The sequence below is a fragment of the Carassius carassius genome, chromosome 20, assembly GCF_963082965.1.
Source record: "Carassius carassius chromosome 20, fCarCar2.1, whole genome shotgun sequence".
Taxonomy (NCBI): domain Eukaryota; kingdom Metazoa; phylum Chordata; class Actinopteri; order Cypriniformes; family Cyprinidae; genus Carassius; species Carassius carassius.
In genome coordinates this window covers 24,351,794-24,371,041 of record NC_081774.1, presented here as the reverse complement: position 1 = coordinate 24,371,041, position 19,248 = coordinate 24,351,794, and the positions used below count along the sequence as shown (strand labels likewise).

Genomic DNA, 19,248 nt, shown 5'->3' with positions numbered 1-19,248 from the left:
GACACAATTGACCACAACATTCTTTTGCATAGACTTGAACACTTTGTTGGCATTAATGGAAGTGCATTAGCATGGTTTAAATTGTACTCACTACTCTCAAGAAAGTAACTCGTAGTCTTGAATGCAAATGGAGAAAAACTAACTTGGTTTTTAGAATTGCATGGAAAAACAGTATGTCCAGCTATAGACAGGCCCTAAAAACTGCTAGGGCAGAGCATATACACAAACTCATAGAAAATAACCAAAACATCCAAGGTTTTTATTTAGCACAGTGGCTAAATTAACAAATAACCAGACGCCACCTGATTCAAATATCCCACCAACGTTTAATAGTAATGACTTTATGAATTTCTTCACTGATAAAATAGATAACATTAGAAATACAATAGCGAATGTAGATTCTACAGCGTCTAACACTTCAGTTTCATCCATCGCACCTAAAGATAAACTGCAGTGCTTTACAAATATAGGACAGGAAGAGCTAAATAAACTTATCACTGTATCTAAACCAACAACATGTTTATTAGATCCTGTACCCACTAAATTACTGAAAGAGTTTTTACCTGTAGCCGAAGAACCGCTTCGCAATATCATTAACCTGTTGTTATCTTTAGGTCACGTCCCAAAACCATTCAAGCTGGCCTCTTATTAAGAAACCAAAACTAGATCCTAGTGAACTGGCAAATTATAGACGTATTTCAAATCTTCCATTTATGTCTAAAATTTTAGAAAAAGTTGTGTCTGCTCAATTGAGCACCTTCCTGCACAAAAATTATCTGTATGAAGAATTTCAGTCAGGTTTCAGGCCCCACCATAGCGCAGAAACTGCACTTGTTAAAATTACAAATGACCTGCTTCTTGCGTCAGAAGGCTGCATCTCATTTCTAGTTTTACTTGATCTTAGTGCTGCGTTCGACACCATAGATCATGCAACGTCAACTGGCGGCCCGCGGGCCAAATCCGGCCCGCCAGAGATTTCCATCCGGCCCCCAGAATAATACTGAATTCAGGAATAGCCTTGTAAGAGGAAAAAGTTTAGGGCTGGTCCGAATACCATTTTTTGAGCTTCGGTAGTAATGAACATCGACTATTCGAAGCTTCGGAGAGAGGGGCTGTACATATTTTTCTCTCTAATAAAGGCAGGAATCTGTGTCTGTATGTCCGTTTGCATTTTTATTATTTCAAGAACCGTTCATCCAATCGACTTCACAAGGGAGTGCAGTGTCGCATTTGGTGCAATATAGATAGACATGCTAGACGCGACACATTCAGAATTAATAAACTTTTAGTAAACTACAGTCACTCAGAACAGCGCGAGCGGGAAGCGGCGCACCTCACGCAGGCAGGGCTTATGCTCCAAGAACGGACACTGCACTAGTGATATAAAACACACACACAGGTCTGTTAAATTAAGCAATACTTTTAAGGTAGTCTAATATTTTTCTAACTAACAAATTGGCACAGTAAGGGTAGATTTAAATAAAGAATAACAAAATTTAAATAAAGAAAAAACAAAATTTAAATAAAGAATAACGAAATTTAAATAAAGAAAAAACTAAATTTAAATAAAGAAAAAACGAAATTCAAATAAAGAAAAACCAAATTTAAATAAAGAAAAAAAGAAATTTAAATAAAGAAAAACGAGATTAATTTAGACGGGCAAAAATGCTAATACATTTTGTTTCTATTAGCTACTCTATTTTCCACAATGTCAAAGCAACAAAACGCAAGCTCAGACATGCACTTCGGTCCATACAAACTCCGGTGTTCTGCGCTCTATCCAGAGAACACTCATTTTGGAAACACGTCGGTTCTATTTCTAGTATGCACCCGTTTTCCGCGTGGCTCAAGCGCCTGAGACGCGTGTCTCAGTGTGCAAACTCCAACCTGTTAAATATGGGAGCCGAAATAAAAACGGACATGCCACGCAGCTGAGACGCTCATGCAGCCAGTGTCTCACAGGACTTATTCAAGGGGGAATGAGAACCGTTGGGATCCCCCGTTTCGCGGGGGATCCCAGTGTGCAAAAAAAAAAAAAAAAAATATTCGATTGTCAAATTTTCAAATAGAATATACCAACCCACCGAACGAATATTCGGGTCCGTTCCATATTTATTTATTTTTAAATCTAACGGGGAAAAAAAGCAACACAGGTACAGCATTTCTAACTGTAGGCACTATGAATACGTACGTATCAGTCCATTCTTCATTAAAACTACGGTTCTATGAATCAACTTTTCGCTTAAGGCTCTTTGAGAGTGCCATTTTTCTTTCAAATATATTCAGAAGGCCTTTCTTCTAGTGTTCTCCACAAACTACGACCTGCATGTGACAGTGATGGACAGCTTGACAGCCTAACAAATATGAAGCCTAAATATATAATATAATATATATATATATATATATAATAATAACATATTAGGATACAATTCGAATTTTATTTTATATTACGAGTATCTGGCTCTTACAGTGTCTGCAGAGAAAAATTCTGGCCCTTTGACAAATATAGTTGATGACCCCTGCCATAGATCATGACATATTCATAGATCGATTACAAAACTATACAGGTATTCCAGGGCAGGCTCTAAGATGGTTTAGATCCTACCTGTCCGATCGCTACCATTTTGTTTATTTAAATGGGGAGTCATCTCATTTATCACCAGTAAAATATGGAGTGCCACAAGAATCCGTCCTAGGTCCCCTTCTATTTTCAATATACATATTTGCCCCTTGGTAATTTTATTAGAAAATACGGAATTAGCTTCCACTGTTATGCTGATGATACTCAGCTATATATCTCAACGAGACCAGATTCAACTTCTAAATTATCTAAGCTAACAGAGTGTGTTAACCTGTTAGCCAGCACCCCCCATTATGGGACTCACAGCTGAAAGTGCTCTACCAAACTTAAAATTGTAACAATTTCCTACTTCAGTGTGTTACAAACATAATTTTGTTGTCTTTGGAAAGATGACCCTTTGGGCTTTACTTTTTATCAGCTAGATTTGATAATGCTCAAAAATATTAAAAGTTATAGACACTGAAGGGCCTTGATTTTTTTTTACCACACTTTAATATTTTTTTATTTGATATGAAAATACATGAAATGATACCTGGAGCAATCTAAAAGTAATGGGTTGAAAGTCACATGTCTCATGAGTTTCTATTTCAAATCTGAATAAGATATCATGAAAAATGAGACTCCTGCAAATATTTTTATGAGACTATGTCTACACCCCCTACCCCCCAAATATATATATTTTTTTACCAACAGTATTGAAGGCTTCTACAAACTATTTAGTCATTAAACATACCACTGCATAGTTTTTTTCCATTATAAAACACTAGACAGAAACTTAGACATCATATAAGTGATTTATTTGAGCACTAGAAAAATACAATAAGAATAATTTGAGTAAGAAAAATAAGAATAACAAGGAAAAAAAAAAAGATTTAACTTTGTTTGCCAGTTACAGAAAATCCTGAGATTGCTAGAAATGCAGCATTTACTATGAATTACGATGCAAATAAGTGCTGATGGCCACTTATACAGATGGTAATAACTGTCACGCTGTCTGGTCTCTGTTTCCCTGAGTCTCCACTAGTGGTCTCACTTCCACATAGGCACCTCACTGTAGGCACTACAATTCCCACAAAGCCTTGTCCCTTCATCACAGTAATTGCACTCCTGTTAATTGCACTCAGGTGTCTTTACTTGATAGTCATTACCCTGCCTATATTAACCGGTCTTTTTCTGTTTGTCTTCATGGAGTCCTTTCATTCCGTCACCCAGTTTCCTCGTCTTCCGAGTTTCCTGTTCCTGTTCCTTCCCTGTTTGTTTATTGTTTGGATGGATTTATGGTTTTGACCCCTGCTTGTTGGATTCTGATTTGGATTACCACATTGCGTTTGGATCTCTTGTCTCCTGTGTTTCCCTGGGTTCCGATCGTAACAGAAGGACTCCATCAATGTCGAGATCCAGCGGTGTGGGACTTCATTCCCGTTCCCCAGCCAGTATGGTGGAGCGGAGGGCAAAATATATAAAATTAACCACCCTCCGCCAAGAGGGCAATGAGGTGGGTGCTATGGCATATGTGTTCTGGACCCTGGCGGATGGTATGGGATATAATGATGCGGCCCTTAAAGACATTTTCAACACCGGTCTGGATGAACCGGTACCTCGTATAGAAATGGATCAGTTGGACGCGTTTGGTTTCTGGGAATTTGTGTTCTACTTGCAGCATCGGCTTCCGTGGGATGCCCCAGCCACTCCTGTCTCTCCTGGTGGGATGGCCGATTCTGGACCGGGGTCTGCAAAAAGGAGGATCGCCAGCCCAGCACCACTGCACAGTATGGTTGCCAGCCCAGTGCCACAGCACAAGGTGGTCGCCAGCCCAACACCACGGCGCAAGATGGCTGCCAGCCCAGCACCACAGCACAAGGTGGTCACCAGTCCAGCGTCATGGCGCAAGATGGCCGCCGGCCCAGCGCCACTGCCCAAGATGACAGCCACAGTTGACCCTCCAGAGTCGGGTCAGGTTCCCGTTGACCCTCCAGAGTTGGGTCAGGTTCCCGTTGACCCTCTAGAGTCAGGGAAAGTCACCGTTGACCCTCCGGAGTCAGGGCAAGTCACCGTTGACCCTCCGGAGTCAGGGCAAGTCACCGTTGACACTCCAGAGTCAGGGCAAGTCACCGTTGACACTCCGGAGTCAGGGCAAGTCACCGGTGATCTTCATGGGCAAAGGCAAGTCACCATTGATATTCATGGACAAAGGCAAGTCACCATTGATATTCATGGACAAAGGAAAGTCACCATTGATATTCATGGACAAAGGCAAGTCACCATTGATCTTCATGGGCAAGGGCAAGTCACCGGTGATCTTCATGGGCAAAGTCAAGTCACCAGTGTTCTTCATGGGCAAAGCCAAGTCACCTTTGATATTCATGGACAAGGGCAAGTCACCATTGATCTTCATGGGCAAGGGCAAGTCACCAATGATCTTCATGGGCAAAGTCCAGTCATCAGTGTTCTTCATGGGCAAGGTCAAGTCACCGACTATCTTCATGGGCAAAGGCAAGTCACCATTGATCTTCATGAACAAATGCAAGTCACCAATGATCTTTATGAGCAGAGTCAAGTCACCATTGATCTTCCTGAATCCAGTCTAAACACCACGGAATTACCAGAGTCTTTCCACGTCTCTGCTGAACTACCAGAGCCTCTCCATGTCTCTGCTGAACTACTAGAGTCTCTCCACATCTCTGCTGAACTACTAGAGCCTCTCCACGTCTCGGCTGAACTACCAGAGCCTCTCCTAGTCTCTGCGGAACTTCCAGAGCCTCGTCATGTCTCAGCCGAACTCTCTGAGCACTCGACTGATCCTGTCGTGGCCACGGAGGCCACCCTTAACTTGTTCATGTTCTCTGTTTCAGACTTGCCTGACCAGACTTGCTCTCCTGTGTCATCGATCCCACTGTGGTGGTCTTCTGCGCCGCCCTGGTGGGCTTCTGTCTCGACCGCACGGATGTGGTGGTCTTCTGCGCCACCTTGGTGGGCATCTGTCTCGACCACACGGATGCGGTGGTCTTCTGTGCCGCCCTGGTGGGCTTCTGTCTCGACCGCACGGATGTGGTGGTCTTCTGCGCCACCTTGGTGGGTTTCTGCCTCGACCGCACAGATGTGGTGATCTTCTGCGCCGCCCTGGTGAATGTTATGTTCCTTCCTGGACTTGTGTTTTGTTGTTGTTTTGTTTTTTGCTCTTCTTCTCTCTGTTTTCCGCTATGGACCTGCCCCCCCCCCCCCAGGGCTCCTTGTTTTGTTTTTCTCTCTGTTTCCTCTATGGACCTGGCCCTCCGTCCCTCCCCCTGATCCTCCGCCGGTCCACCTCCCTCCTGGGCTCCTTGTTTTTGTTTTTTGCACTTCTTGTCTCTGTTCCCCATTTTACCTGGCCCTCCGTCCCTCCCCCTGGTCCTCCGCCGCTCCACCTCCCTCCTGGTCTCTGTGTTCCTTTGTCTCTTCTTGTGTTCGGGTGGAGCATCAGGTAGCTGCTCCGTGGAGGAGGGGGTAATGTCACGCTGTCTGGTCTCTGTTTCCCTGAGTCTCCACTAGTGGTCTCACTTCCCCATAGGCACCGTAGGCACTACAATTCCCACAAAGCCTTGTCCCTTCATCACAGTAATTGCACTCCTGTTAATTGCACTCAGGTGTCTTCACTTGATAGTCATTACCCTGCCTATATTAACTGGTCTTTTTCTGTTTGTCTTCATGGAGTCCTTTCATTCCGTCACCCAGTTTCCTCGCCTTCCGAGTTTCCTCGCCTTCCAAGTTTCCAGTTCCTGTTCCTGTTCCTTCCCTGTTTGTTTATTGTTTGGATGGATTTATGGTTTTGACCCCTGCTTGTTGGATTCTGATTTGGATTACCCATTAAATACCACACTGCATTTGGATCTCTCGTCTCCTGTGTTTCCCTGGGTTCCGATCGTAACAATAACACAAATGTGCCAAGGTAAATAATCCACTCTCTCTATTCATATAGACGCGTTCACTTTGATAGCCGTGATCATACAGTAATAGCGAGCTGGTTTGGGCTGATTTGCACTCAAACAGATGGTAATCATGCAGATACATTCACATTCAACATAAAACACACTCTCACATATATAAAAACTGTTGAAAAATAAAAGAAACAAAGAAAAAGGCGATCGCTATAAGTTCTGCCTCCATCAGCTGACAGGTGCGTCAGAGTGCGTCACGAGCCCTCAGGAGGGAGCGCCAAAATTCAAATATACTATCTTTCGCCTATCTTTCATTCATTCTTTTTTCCGGTGGATTGTCTCATTCTGTTTGTGACGCAGTTTCCGACTGTGAGTTATTCCATAACGGACACAAACAGTTCTGTCGCTGAAGAACTGAAACGTAAACAAAGGAATTATGATCCATATAACAACGTTATTGCTTCGTTGGACTAAACGTGCTCCATGAGATGTCGTTCAGTGGACCCTTACCTTTCTAACTAAACCGGGATTTACAGCTGTGGATGTGTTTATGACGCGTTATTACGACGGATCTGTTATGTAAAGCGTTTCCATTGCTCATGTTTTTATGTGTACTGCTTACACAAATGTAGCAAATACAGTCTTTATAAGTTTTCCATTGAAAAACAGTGATCTGTCATCGATGCTTGAGGCTTAGATCTTTATAATGATACATAGTTTGTCAAGATTAAATTTGTCCCGTTTCATTTAATCTATTCGTAAACACTGACACGTGCGAGTTTAGAGGCTTTCAGGACGAGGGCGTTTTGGTTCTGGCTAACAGGTTAAAAATGTAAAAGATTGGATGACCAATAATTTTCTCCAATTAAATTTGGATAAGACAGAGATATTAATTATTGGACCAAAAAACACTACAAAGAATCTTGTAGATTACAATTTGCAACTAGACGGATGTACTGTTACTTCCTCTACAGTCAAAAATCTGGGTGTTATATTAGACAGCAACTTCTCTTTTGAAAATCATATTTCCCATGTTACAAAAACTGCATTCTTCCATCTTAGAAACATTTCCATGCTACGAAATATGTTATCTGTTTCTGATGCAGAAAAGCTAGATCATGCATTCATGACCTCTAGACTGGACTATTGTAACGCACTTCTAGGTGGTTGTCCTGCTTCTTCGATAAACAAGCTACAGGTAGTCCAAAATGCAACAGCTAGAGTCCTTACCAGGTCAAGAAAATATGATCACATTACCCCAAATTTACAGTCTCTGCACCGGCTACCTATTAAGTTCCGTATCAGTTATCAATTATCATTACTTACCTATAAGGCCCTAAATGGTTTAGCTCCTGCGTATCTAACTAGCCTCCTACCACGTTACAATCCATCACGCTCCCTAAGGTCACAAAACGCTGGACTTTTGGTAGTTCCTAGGATAGCAAAGTCCACTAAAGGAGGTAGAGCCTTTTCACATTTGGCTCCCAAACTCTGGAATAGCCTTCCTGATAATGTTCGGGGTTTAGACACAGTCTCTCTGTTTAAATCTAGATTAAAAACGCATCTCTTTCGCCAAGCATTCGAATAATGTATCTCTTAAATTGTGAGAGTAGTTGCTTCTGATCAAATGCACATTCTCATTCTTTAGCTTGGGTTAAACTAATCAATTTTACTTTGTTGGAACAGCAGCTATGCTAATGATGTCTCTATTTGTTTCTATGTTTTTCCTCGGTATTTACATCCTGTGGTAACTAGGATTTACACAAGCTCCAGTCTGGATCCAGAACACTTGAGAAGAGACGATGCTGACCCTCAGAGGACCTCAGATGATGCTTACCCTGAATCAACAAACAGAACTAACAAATATTGCTACAAGTGTGACTGCATCATATAATAATTATTAATTATTAATAATATTAATAATGTTCATCATCTGGACTACGTCTTGTATTCATTTTCAAAAAATCTAGTCAAACGTGCACAAACTGATAGTCACCACTTATTACACACAAGTTACTACTAAATATTGTAGAAACATAATTTTCTGTAAAGTTGCTTTGTAACGATTTGTATTGTAAAAAGCGCTATACAAATAAACTTGAATTGAATTGAATAGTCGATATAAAAAATTGGATGACGAGTAATTTCTTACTGTTAAATTCTGAAAAAACAGAGGTGTTAATTATAGGACATAAAAACTCTGCATTTAATAACCTAGAACACTCTCTAAGACTTGATGGCTGCTCTGTCAATTCTTCGTCATCAGTTAGGAACCTAGGTGTGCTGTTTGATCGCAATCTTTCATTAGAAAGCCACATTTCTAGCATTTGTAAAACTGCATTTTTCCATCTCAAAAATATATCTAAATTACGGCCTATGCTCTCAATGTCAAATGCTGATCCATGCAATGTCAAATGTTAATCCATGCATTTATGACCTCAATGTTAGATTATTGTAATGCTTTATTGGGTGGTTGATCTGCACGCTTAGTAAACAAACTACAGCTAGTCCAAAATGCAGCAGCAAGAGTATTTACTAGAACCAGGAAGTATGACCATATTAGCCCGGTCCTGTCAACACTGTACTGGCTCCCTATCAAACATTGTATAGATTTTAAAATATTACTTATTACTTATAAAGCCCTGAATGGTTTAGCACCTTAATATTTGAATGAACTCCTTTTACATTATAATCTTCTACGTCTGCTACGTTCTCAAAAATCAGGCAATTTGATAATACCTAGAATATCAAAATCAACTGCGGGCAGCAGATCCTTTTCCTATTTGGCGCCTAAACTCTGGAATAACCTACCTAACATTGTTCGGGAGGAAGACACAAACTTGCAGTTTAAATCTAGATTAAAGACCCATCTCTTTAACCTGGCTTACACATAACATACTAATATGCTTTTAATATCCAAATCTGTTAAATTATTTTTAGGCTGCATTAATTAGGCAAACTGGAACCGGGAACACTACCCATAACACCCGATGTACTTGCTACATCATTAGAAGAATAGCATCTACGCTAATATTAGTCTGTTTCTCTCTTATTCCGAGGTCAACGTAGCCACCAGATCCAGTCTGTATCCAGATCAGAGGGTCACTGCAGTCACCCGGATCCAGTACGTATCCAGACCAGATGGTGGATTGGCACCTAGAAAGGACCTCTACATCCCTGAAAGACAACGGAGACCAGGACAGCTAGAGCCCCAGACACAGATCACCTGTAAACACCTTGTCTCAGATGACCACCAGGACAAGACCACAGGAAACAGATTATTCTTCTGCACAATCTGACTTTGCTGCAGCCTGGAATTGAACTGCTGGTTTCGTCTGGTAAGAGGAGAACTGGCCCCCCAACTGAGCCTGGTTTCTCCCAAGGTTTTTTTCTCCATTCTGTCACCGATGGAGTTTCGATTCCTTGCCGCTGTCGCCACTGGCATGCTTAGTTGGGGTCACTTCAACTACAGTGATATCTTTGACTTGATTGCAAATAAATGCACAGACACTATTTAAACTGAACAGAGATGACGCCACTGAATTCAATGATGTGACGAGTCCCTCGTTACTTCCACTAAGACTGGTCAGTGGGTGTGGTTGGAAGGCTCGTCAACGGAATTGTGTATGTACACCTGTTCCTTCCCTATAAAGTTTCAGCTCTGTTTGGTGTGGGTGAACTCCCGGTTGTTTGGTTTTGCTTTGTCTATTTTGAGGTTATGATTAGTTTAACTCGGTTCTGTTGAACGCTTGGACCATTTGTTTGTTTGACGGAATCGTGTTTTGGTTTGTTGTTTTCTTATTTTATGTTCTTTATTTATATTAATAAATATCTTTGTTGCAACATACCAACCTGACTATGTCCTCCTTCCCATTTGTTACGGCTTTGAGCCGGTTGTGACAAATGTGGGGGCTCGTCCTTAAATTTAAGTGATTTGTTTGGTAAAAAATATTACTCCGTTTTATTGATTTGATGATTGATGATTTGCTCTTTTGGTAATGTTTAATATTTGGTTCTACAAATTCTGGAGGATATAGTGGTTGGTTTGTTTGTTTTGTTGTTTTGTGGGAGTTCAGAGGCCTGTTGCACAAAAGTAGAATTAAGACATCCGGGATAAATGACTCAGCTGAGTTCAATGAAGCCAAAACATGTGCGTCCAGGCTTAATTGGTTGCACAAAGACCAAGCCAGGATGAGCAGACACGGATTCATTAATTAAAACAAATGTCTCATTTAACGTTTGAGCAACAAGAACAACTCTTATTAATTCAGAATGAGATGAAAGAGAAGATGTTAGAAGCGCAAAATTGCGTGGAGATGTCTAAAATTCAATTACAACAATAGCAACTTGATCTTGAACGTTGTCGTTTAGATCTGATAAGAGAAGGAAAACTTGTGGTAATGGGAGGTGTAGACCGTGACTTGACTTTGTGTAAATTTGATGTAGTGACTAATATGAGATTGATCCCTAGGTTTGACGAGGAAGATGTCGAACGCTTTTTTTTGTTGTTTGAGCACGTGGCAGATGCAAGAAAGTGGCCTGATGAGGAACGTACGCTTATGTTGCAGTCTGTTTTTACAGGCAAAGCTCAAGAAGCGTATGCATCTCTTAGTGTAGAAGATGCTAATGATTATTTGACCGTTAAGAATGCAGTGTTGAGGGCATATGAATTGGTTCCAGAGGCCTATAGGCAAAAATTTAGGTCCTGGAAAAAAAAAAGATAGTCAAACGCATGTTGAGTTTGTACATGATATTTCAGTTTATTTCAGTCATTGGTGTACAGCTTCTGACGTGAAGACGTTAGATGATTTGAAGGACTTGATGTTGCTTGAACAGTTTAAAAACTCAGTTTCACAAAGAGTAGCAACATATATTAGTGAGAAAAAACCCGACACTGCATATGAGGCAGCCATTATGGCTGATGATTTTTTTCTGATTCATAAAACCTCTTTTGGTTACAAAAATGTAGGAGAAAGTGTTCAGAAAGAATCTTATGATCCTAGCAGGTCTTCTAAAATTGTGCGTGCTTCATCTGATCGACTACGTATTTTCTCTGTTGGAGAGAAAGAAAGAGAAAACCAGTGTAATTATTGCCATGCGTTTGGTCACTGGAAGAATGAGTGTCCGTCTTTAAAAGCAAAAGATGTTGCTAAAGCGAAATCTAAGTCTTCAGTGAAATCTGTTGCTCTGGCTGTGTCCACTTCGGGAGTTAATTTGCAGAGGAATTGTTCATCATGTGTTTCAACTTTTTTTCCATTTGTTACAGATGGTTTTGTTAGATTGCTTAACTCTACAGAGGATGTACCAGTCAAAATTCTCCGTGATACAGGATCAGCAGAAACTTTTGTCTTAGAATCTGTTTTATCTTTTTCAGATGACTCATACACTGGAAACAATGTGTTGATTAGGGGTATTGGATTAAATGTGATATCTGTTCCTTTGCACAAAATTGTCCTGTGTTCCGATTTGATCCAGGGAGATGTGGAGGTTGGGGTGCGTTCATGTTTGCCTGTAGTAGGAGTGCAGGTAATCTTGGGAAACGATTTGGCGGGTGAACGAGTTTGGCAGGACATTTTGCCGAATTTGGTGGTTACGCCATCTGCGTCGATTGAGTCGAGTGACGAAAGTTCTACTGGTTCCTCGAATGTGTTTCCGTCATGTGTGATAACAAGGTCTATGAGTAAAACACAGTCTGACGGTAAACTGGAAACTAAAATGGTGGTGAGTGAAACTCTAGAAATTCCTTCCCTCCTTTCTGTGTCACGTGACAATTTAATTAAAGAGCAAAAAGCTGACGTGACTCTCAGTGAGTTATTTGACCGTGTTGTCCCAAATGATACAATCGTTAATCTCCCTTCTGGATATTATCTAGAGGAAGATGTATTGGTGCGAAAATGGGTACCGCATGGAGAATTTGTACTTGGTTGATCCCATGCAACAAATTGTTGTACCTCAGTCTCTCAGTCTCTCAGTCAGGTTGTCTTACAAACGGCCCATGACACTTCAGGACATCTGGGCGTAAAAAAGACGTACAAGTTACTGTTAAAACGTTTCTTTTGGCCAAGATTAAAGCGTGATATATCAAAGTATATTAAGTCTTGTCAAACGTGTCACCTGACGGGAAAACCGAATCGGACTATGAAACCTGCCCCTCTGTATCCAATTCCTGCTATTGGCCTACCATTTGAACACCTTATTGTGGACTGTGTGGGGCCATTGCCACGATCGAAAGCTAGAAATGAATATTTGCTTACTGTTATGTGTCAAGCGACTAGATATCCGGCTGTATATCCATTACGTTCTCTAACTGCAAAGTTAGTTTTAAAGGCACTGACTCAGTTTATCTCCGTATTTGGGATACCATGGATAATTCAGTCTGATCAGGGGAGTAATTTTACTTCAAAATTGTTTGGTCAAGTTTTGCAACAGCTTAATATTAAACACCATCTTTCCACTATCATGCCCAAAGTCAAGGAGCACTGGAAAGATTTCACCAGACCTTAAAGTCTTTACTGAGATCGTATTGTGTTCAAATGGGTAAAGACTGGGAAGCTGGGTTACCTTGGCTAATGATGTCCGCTCGAGAAGCTGCTCAGGAAAGTACCGGATTTAGTCCAAATGATCTTGTGTTTGGTCATGAGGTGCGTGGTCCATTATCTGTTTTGTCTGCAGACTGGCAAAAGTTTGATCCACCTAAAAACATTTTGTCGTATGTGAGTGATTTTCGCAGACGAATTTTTGAAGCATGTCAATTGGCAAAAGCATCTTTGAAGAAAGCACAAGATCGGATGAAGCGACTCTTTGACCGCCGTACGGAGTTGCGCTCATTTCAATCGGGTGATCAGGTTCTTGCTTTATTGCCCATTGTCGGATCCCCTTTCCAGGCAAAATTTGCAGGTCCATATACTGTTGCTAAAAAAATCTCTGACCTTAATTATTTAATTAAGACGCCAGATCGGATGAAGAAGACCAGAATGTGTCATGTAAATTTATCAAAGCCTTTTTATGGTTCTGAAGACTGTGTTGACACTTAATATGAAGATAAAGTTGGGGTATCTGATTCTTGTATTAAACCTGTTTTGCTTACAGGTTGTTCTGCCAGAAATGATGATACAGAGTTGCTGACCGTATCGGTTTTGACAAGTGGAAACCATGATGATTGATGATTGATCCGGGATATTCTATTCTTCAGGGTCGGTTACACAATTCTGAAGCGTTAAGCGCTTTACATGATCGATTTGGTCATTTAACTGAGGTACAACTTACAGATTTGATCAATGTGATTTCTGAATATGTTTCATTGTTTCCTGATACTCCGTTTCGAACAAATCTGATTGAACACGACATTGATGTGGGAGAGTCAGCTCCTATTAGGCAGCGTTATTATCGAGTATCTGTGAATAAGAAAGAATATCTAGAGAATGAAATTGACTATATGTTGGAAAATTATATTGCTGAACCGTCTTTTTCTAGTTGGGCGTCTCATCATTGTTGGTAAATAAGTCGGATGGATCATTCAGATTCTGTACGGATTACCGGAAAGGTAAATGCTATAACAAAACCTGATTCATTTCCCTTACCTGTAATTGAAGATTGTATTGATCAGGTAGGAAATGCAGAATTCGTTAGTAAGTTTTATCTACTCAAAGGTTACTGGCAAGTGCCTTTAACTGAAAGAGCTCGAGAAATTTCAGCTTTCATTGTACCATCTGATTTATTTTCATATAAAGTAATGAGTTTTGGATTACGAAACGCGCCCGCTACCTTCCAGCGTTTAATGAATCGAGTTATTTCTGGTTTAAAGGGATGCGCTGTGTATTTGGATGATGTTGTCGTGTTTAGTCAAACCTGGGAAGAACACCTTGTTCAAATTAGAGCACTATTTGATCGATTGGTGAAGGCAAATTTAACTGTTAATTTGTTCAAATGTGAGTTTGCCAAGGCCACAGTAGTTTATTTGGGGAAAGTGGTGGGGCAGGGTCAAGTGCGTCCTGTCCGTGCAAAAGTAGATGTCATCGATAACTACCCTACACCCACCACCAAGAAGGAACTCATGCCGTTTTTTTGGAATGGTAGGATTTAATCGTTGTTTTTGTAGGAATTTTTCTACAGTGGTGGCCGCCCTGACAAACTTATTGCGAGGAGGAATAGACTTTTGCTGGACTTTAGATTGTCAACAAGCATTTGAGAAGGTTAAGATGCTTCTTACAGAGAGTCCTGTATTAAAAGCTCCGAAATTTGACCAGCCGTTTCAGTTGCAAGTGGATGCCAGCAATGTGGGTGCTGGTGCCGTTTTGTTACAGGTTTCTGAAGATGGCATTGATCACCCAGTTGGATTCTTTTCTTGAAAGTTTAATGCTTACCAACTTAATTATTCTATGATTGAGAAGGAAGCACTGGCTCTTATTTGGGCTTTGCAACACTTTGGAGTTTATGTGGGTTCATCTGTGGGACCTTTGGTGGTTTTTACTGATCATAACCCATTCGTTTTTCTTCATTCATTACAGAACCCTAACCAAAGGTTAATGAGGTGGTGTTTGTTTTTACAGGGATTCCTGTTGGATATTCGCCATATTAAAGGCACAGAGAACATAACTGCTGATGCTTTATCACGTATTCATATAGTCTAATATTATAGGATTTGTCCTATTTTCCTTGTCTTTATCTCTATTCTTTTCTTAAATTGCTTCCTAGGCGCCAGGTTGCTGGAAGGAGTTGGAGAGTTAAGACTGCTGGAGTTTTGCGATCTGGATTGAATCTTATTATTATTATTTTTTGGACTAAAGCTTTGTGGAGTTATGATTTGTGTAAACTACTTTGTTCCTTTTTTTAGGGGAGGGGTGTGTGACGAGTCCCTCGTTACTTCCACTAAGACCGGTCAATGGGTGTGGTTGGAAGGCTTGGAACGGAATTGTGTACACCTGTTCCTTCCCTATAAAGTTTCAGCTCTGTTTGGTGTGTGGGTGAACTCCCGGTTGTTTGGTTTTGCTTTGTCTATTTTGAGGTTATGATTAGTTTAACTCGGTTCTGTTGAACGCTTGGACCATGAACTGCCTTTTAACTGTCATTTTGCATTATTGACACAATGTTTTCCTAATGAATGTTGTTCAGATGTATTTTGTTTAAAGCGCTAAATAAATAAAGGTGACTTGACTTGACTTGATAGGGGCAGATGTAAAAAACCCTCAAAGAGAATGAGTAGATTCGCTCTGATTCGGACGAGAACACTGATGCCTCGTCTGGATCACATCCCTCAGGTCTTGCCTACCTCCTCGTGATCCATGATTCTGCTTTCGCGCATCACCATAACTCTTATGCCAAAACCAATGGATGTGAGAACAAAACAGCCTCCTCCATTCCTTTTGATCTCTGCATAAAGATCAGGCAGAAACGTTAGGCTCACCTGAGCTAGAGGGCTGTGGTCAGAAAGATAACGCTCGTCGAGGTGGCCTCACAGCGTCACCTTGTTAAGTGCACTTCCATGGCAAGTCCAACTTTGCCGTGGCGCGATCCATAACCTCCAACAGCTCTACATACGCAGAGCAGGAGGATTGAGAAGGCTCAGACTCAGCTTGTTCGCCATCCTCAAACATCTCCTGCTCTTCCTGGTATAAACCCTGCAGAGCACTAACCTCAGTATCAGATAGTGTTCAAGATATAAAATCATTCTCCTGAGGCTCTCTCTCATCCTCTGCCGACGAGCGTGATAGGGAAAGTCCCTATCAAAACTTGTCAGCCAGATCCACCTGTAATTCCCACGAGCTTATTCTCCTCCATGCCTCAGCAACGGTGGGTCCTGATGGCTGCCCTTTATTTTTTTTTTTCCTCTGAAAAAGAGACAATCGAGAGCTGAGCTTTTTCATTGAAAAAACGCTCACAATGCACGCAGACTGCCTCCTCAAAAACATTGCGTGCATGCTCTTCACCCAAACAAATGACGCAAAGATTGTGTGTGTCATTGGGTGTCAAATAACGCTGACACGGATGCACACATTGTCTAAACGCTTGCTAATAGTCGCCATGATAGACAGAGAAAGATCGCTCTTACCAGTTCTTTCAGATGCACGCTTCAAACAGAACAGTCAGTGAAGACGAAGAAGAGAATGATGTGTTCTCTCGGTGCCTATTTAACCATAGGCGCGCCGGTAGTGATGTTAGGGGCTTTAGGGTTAGGGGCCGGACAACTAATTTGAGTTTTTCAATATATGCTTCACATGGGTCACGACAAGGTGTTCTCCATAGCAACCCCTAGAGGATGCAGTTCAGTTCCTTGAAAGGGAACTTTATCTATCTTACATGGTAGCTCTCTCATGAGTCAGGGGTGTTAGCAAGACAAATTAATTATAATTGCCTTTTGTCTTTTGGATAATTAGCTGTATCCAATATAATTATATATATATTTCGAGGCACAGGTATCTTAGTTTTTTCTTCATCACCACTCACCTCCACACCAAGACAAACACAACTGGAAATAGAGGGAGGGCTTCACTTCTGCGGCTCTCTGCCTGTCTGCGATGTGCATGTACCGATTAATGTGTGCTACACTGCCGTGCTGCACAGAGACAATTTTTTTATTAGTTTTACAGGGAAAGCTGTGCAAATAGAAACATACACAGACACACGTGCACATATATACATTCATTTAATTTAACAAAATTAAATAAATAAAAACACTACCCAGAAAAAAAGGGTACTTTCTCTCAAGGAAGAAAAAGGGCAGGTGCTCAAGCCTCCTTTGATGTCTAGGTGTGCATGTGCCTGTGTGTGTGTGTTTGTGTGTGTGTGTGTGTGTGTGTGTGTGTGTGTGTGTGTGTGTGTGTGTGTGTGTGTGTGTGTGTGTGTGTGTTTTTTTCATGCCATGGAAGTGAATGGAAACCAAAACTTTTTGATCACCAACACGCTTAGAAATATTTTCATTTTTCGTTTTTGGGTGAACTGTCAAGAGCTCTTTTTTGTGTTGCTTCAGCTTTTCTTTCTACCCTGACCAGTCATTCAGTACTGTGGTTGATGTCATATAGTGGTGATGGGTGTCCTTATGCATGCTTCTCCCATCATCACACATGATTTCTGGAACTCAAACAGTGCACTAGCAGTAGAAGGTGGACTCCAGACAAAGTATAGAACCAACTAAAATACGATCCAGTTAGATGGGATGCTCCTGAGCTAAATTTCAAGTGTCATATTGAAGGGTTACTTATGACTTTACTTATGGTAATGTCATGTGGAGTGATGTAATGTGATGTAGTGCATTTCAGCATAAGGCTTTCATAAGATGGAAATACACTGACACTTTATTATAGTAATAGTAATAGTACTACTGTAAATAATTACCATAGTAATACACCATAACTTTTACATTTCACTTCTGTATCTACAAACCATGATATTGTCCAAAAGTATAAAATAGTCTGTATTGAAATTCTGGGATTTAAAACAGAATCTAATGGAGTTCAGTAAAGTTAATAATTATAAGAAATAATAATAAGAAATACACAGATGAGCCATTACATTTTTGACCACCCCCAGCCTAGAGCAATGATTGCGCCTGGCTACCAAATGATGCCACAGGTGCAGTTCACAGAGCTGTATATCCTACGAACTTTGATCTCGATAATGGTGTGCCTTTTGGGTTGCTCATGTGTCTGTGTAGTGAGTACTGTACATATCACAAGTGTGAATTCGTAGTCGAGTCGTCTGTTGTCCGCAATACACCGATGCCAGAGAAAGGTAGAGACTGTCATGCATGACCAATCAAGATTCCTGATGCACATGTGGACGGCCGAGCGCAGATTACCTATAGAGTCTATGGCACCTGGATGCATTGCTGGGCAGACACAGGCAGGTTATGCTGTGGATGATGCTTCTTGGGACATTTTTGGCCTCGTTATCTCAATAGCACAATTTCTGACAGCTGTCAGGTATCTGAACATCGCTGATGACCAAGTACACCCATTCATGGCAACTGTATTCCCTGCCGGTGATAGCCGCTATCAACAGGATATTGCGCTATGCCACACTGCCAGATATGTCAAGGAGGGATTCGAGGAACATGGTGGTGAATTTCTGTTATTTTTCTTGTCTCTAAAATTACCCAGTTGAACATTTGTGGTTCAACTTGGAAAAGCGGATTCGTGCTACATCACCACCGTCCCGCAATGTACGAGAACTGAAGGGTCTGCTGGTGACATTATGACATTGTGGATCCAACAGGTTATTAGATAGGTGGTCATAATGTAATGGTTCATCATTGTATTTATTAATAAATATCCTGCAGAAAACTGTTCCTTACCTTCTACAAAATCTGAACAATCTCTAACAAACTCCAACAGCTGGTGAAACACAGCACTGATTGTCCTCTTTGCCACCACAAAGTGCTGCAGTGGTGAAACATTGTCCTGCTCCATGTTTAAATACTAAAATCACAATGAGTATAATTCACAATTCAGATGCCTAAAAAAACAAAGTGACATAATAATCTATTAACCTACAGGAAGCCTTTGGTACTCACCTACTTAGACAACAGAATGTCAGCAGTACAAGTTCAAGTATTGTCAAATGAGTAATTTCTCAAATGAGTTCAAAGAGCATCTTCATTAAAAGGAAATGAAACCTTTTCCAAAAGGTCTTTGTTGGACCTATAAATATTAGGTGTCTGTCTGTGTACAGGATATTGGGACTGTCTGATGAGATTTAGCAATACTGAGCAAGTCTTGAAAGAGCAGGAACAGTGACCTCAAATCCTATTATCTAGGA

At 41.0% G+C, this 19,248-nt stretch overlaps 1 protein-coding gene across 4 annotated transcripts in view; it reads right to left on the bottom strand.

Moving 5' to 3' along the window:
- Positions 1 to 19,149, bottom strand: part of mfn1a (mitofusin 1a) — a 64,820-nt gene extending 45,671 nt beyond the window's left edge. For 2 of the 4 annotated variants that reach the window (XR_009422613.1, XM_059502254.1), the window contains exons 1-2: positions 19,004 to 19,136; positions 18,785 to 18,908 (exon numbers count right to left, since the gene is read on the bottom strand). Coding sequence is in view for 2 of the 4 variants with exons in the window: in XM_059502254.1 (XP_059358237.1) it covers positions 18,785 to 18,899 (115 nt within the window). In the remaining 2 variants the exon portion in view is untranslated. Of the gene's footprint in view, positions 1 to 18,784; positions 18,909 to 19,003 lie in introns of all 4 variants that reach the window. The other 2 variants (XR_009422612.1, XM_059502253.1) reach the window with 2 other exon arrangements.
- Between the last annotated feature and the right edge of the window lie 99 nt (positions 19,150 to 19,248).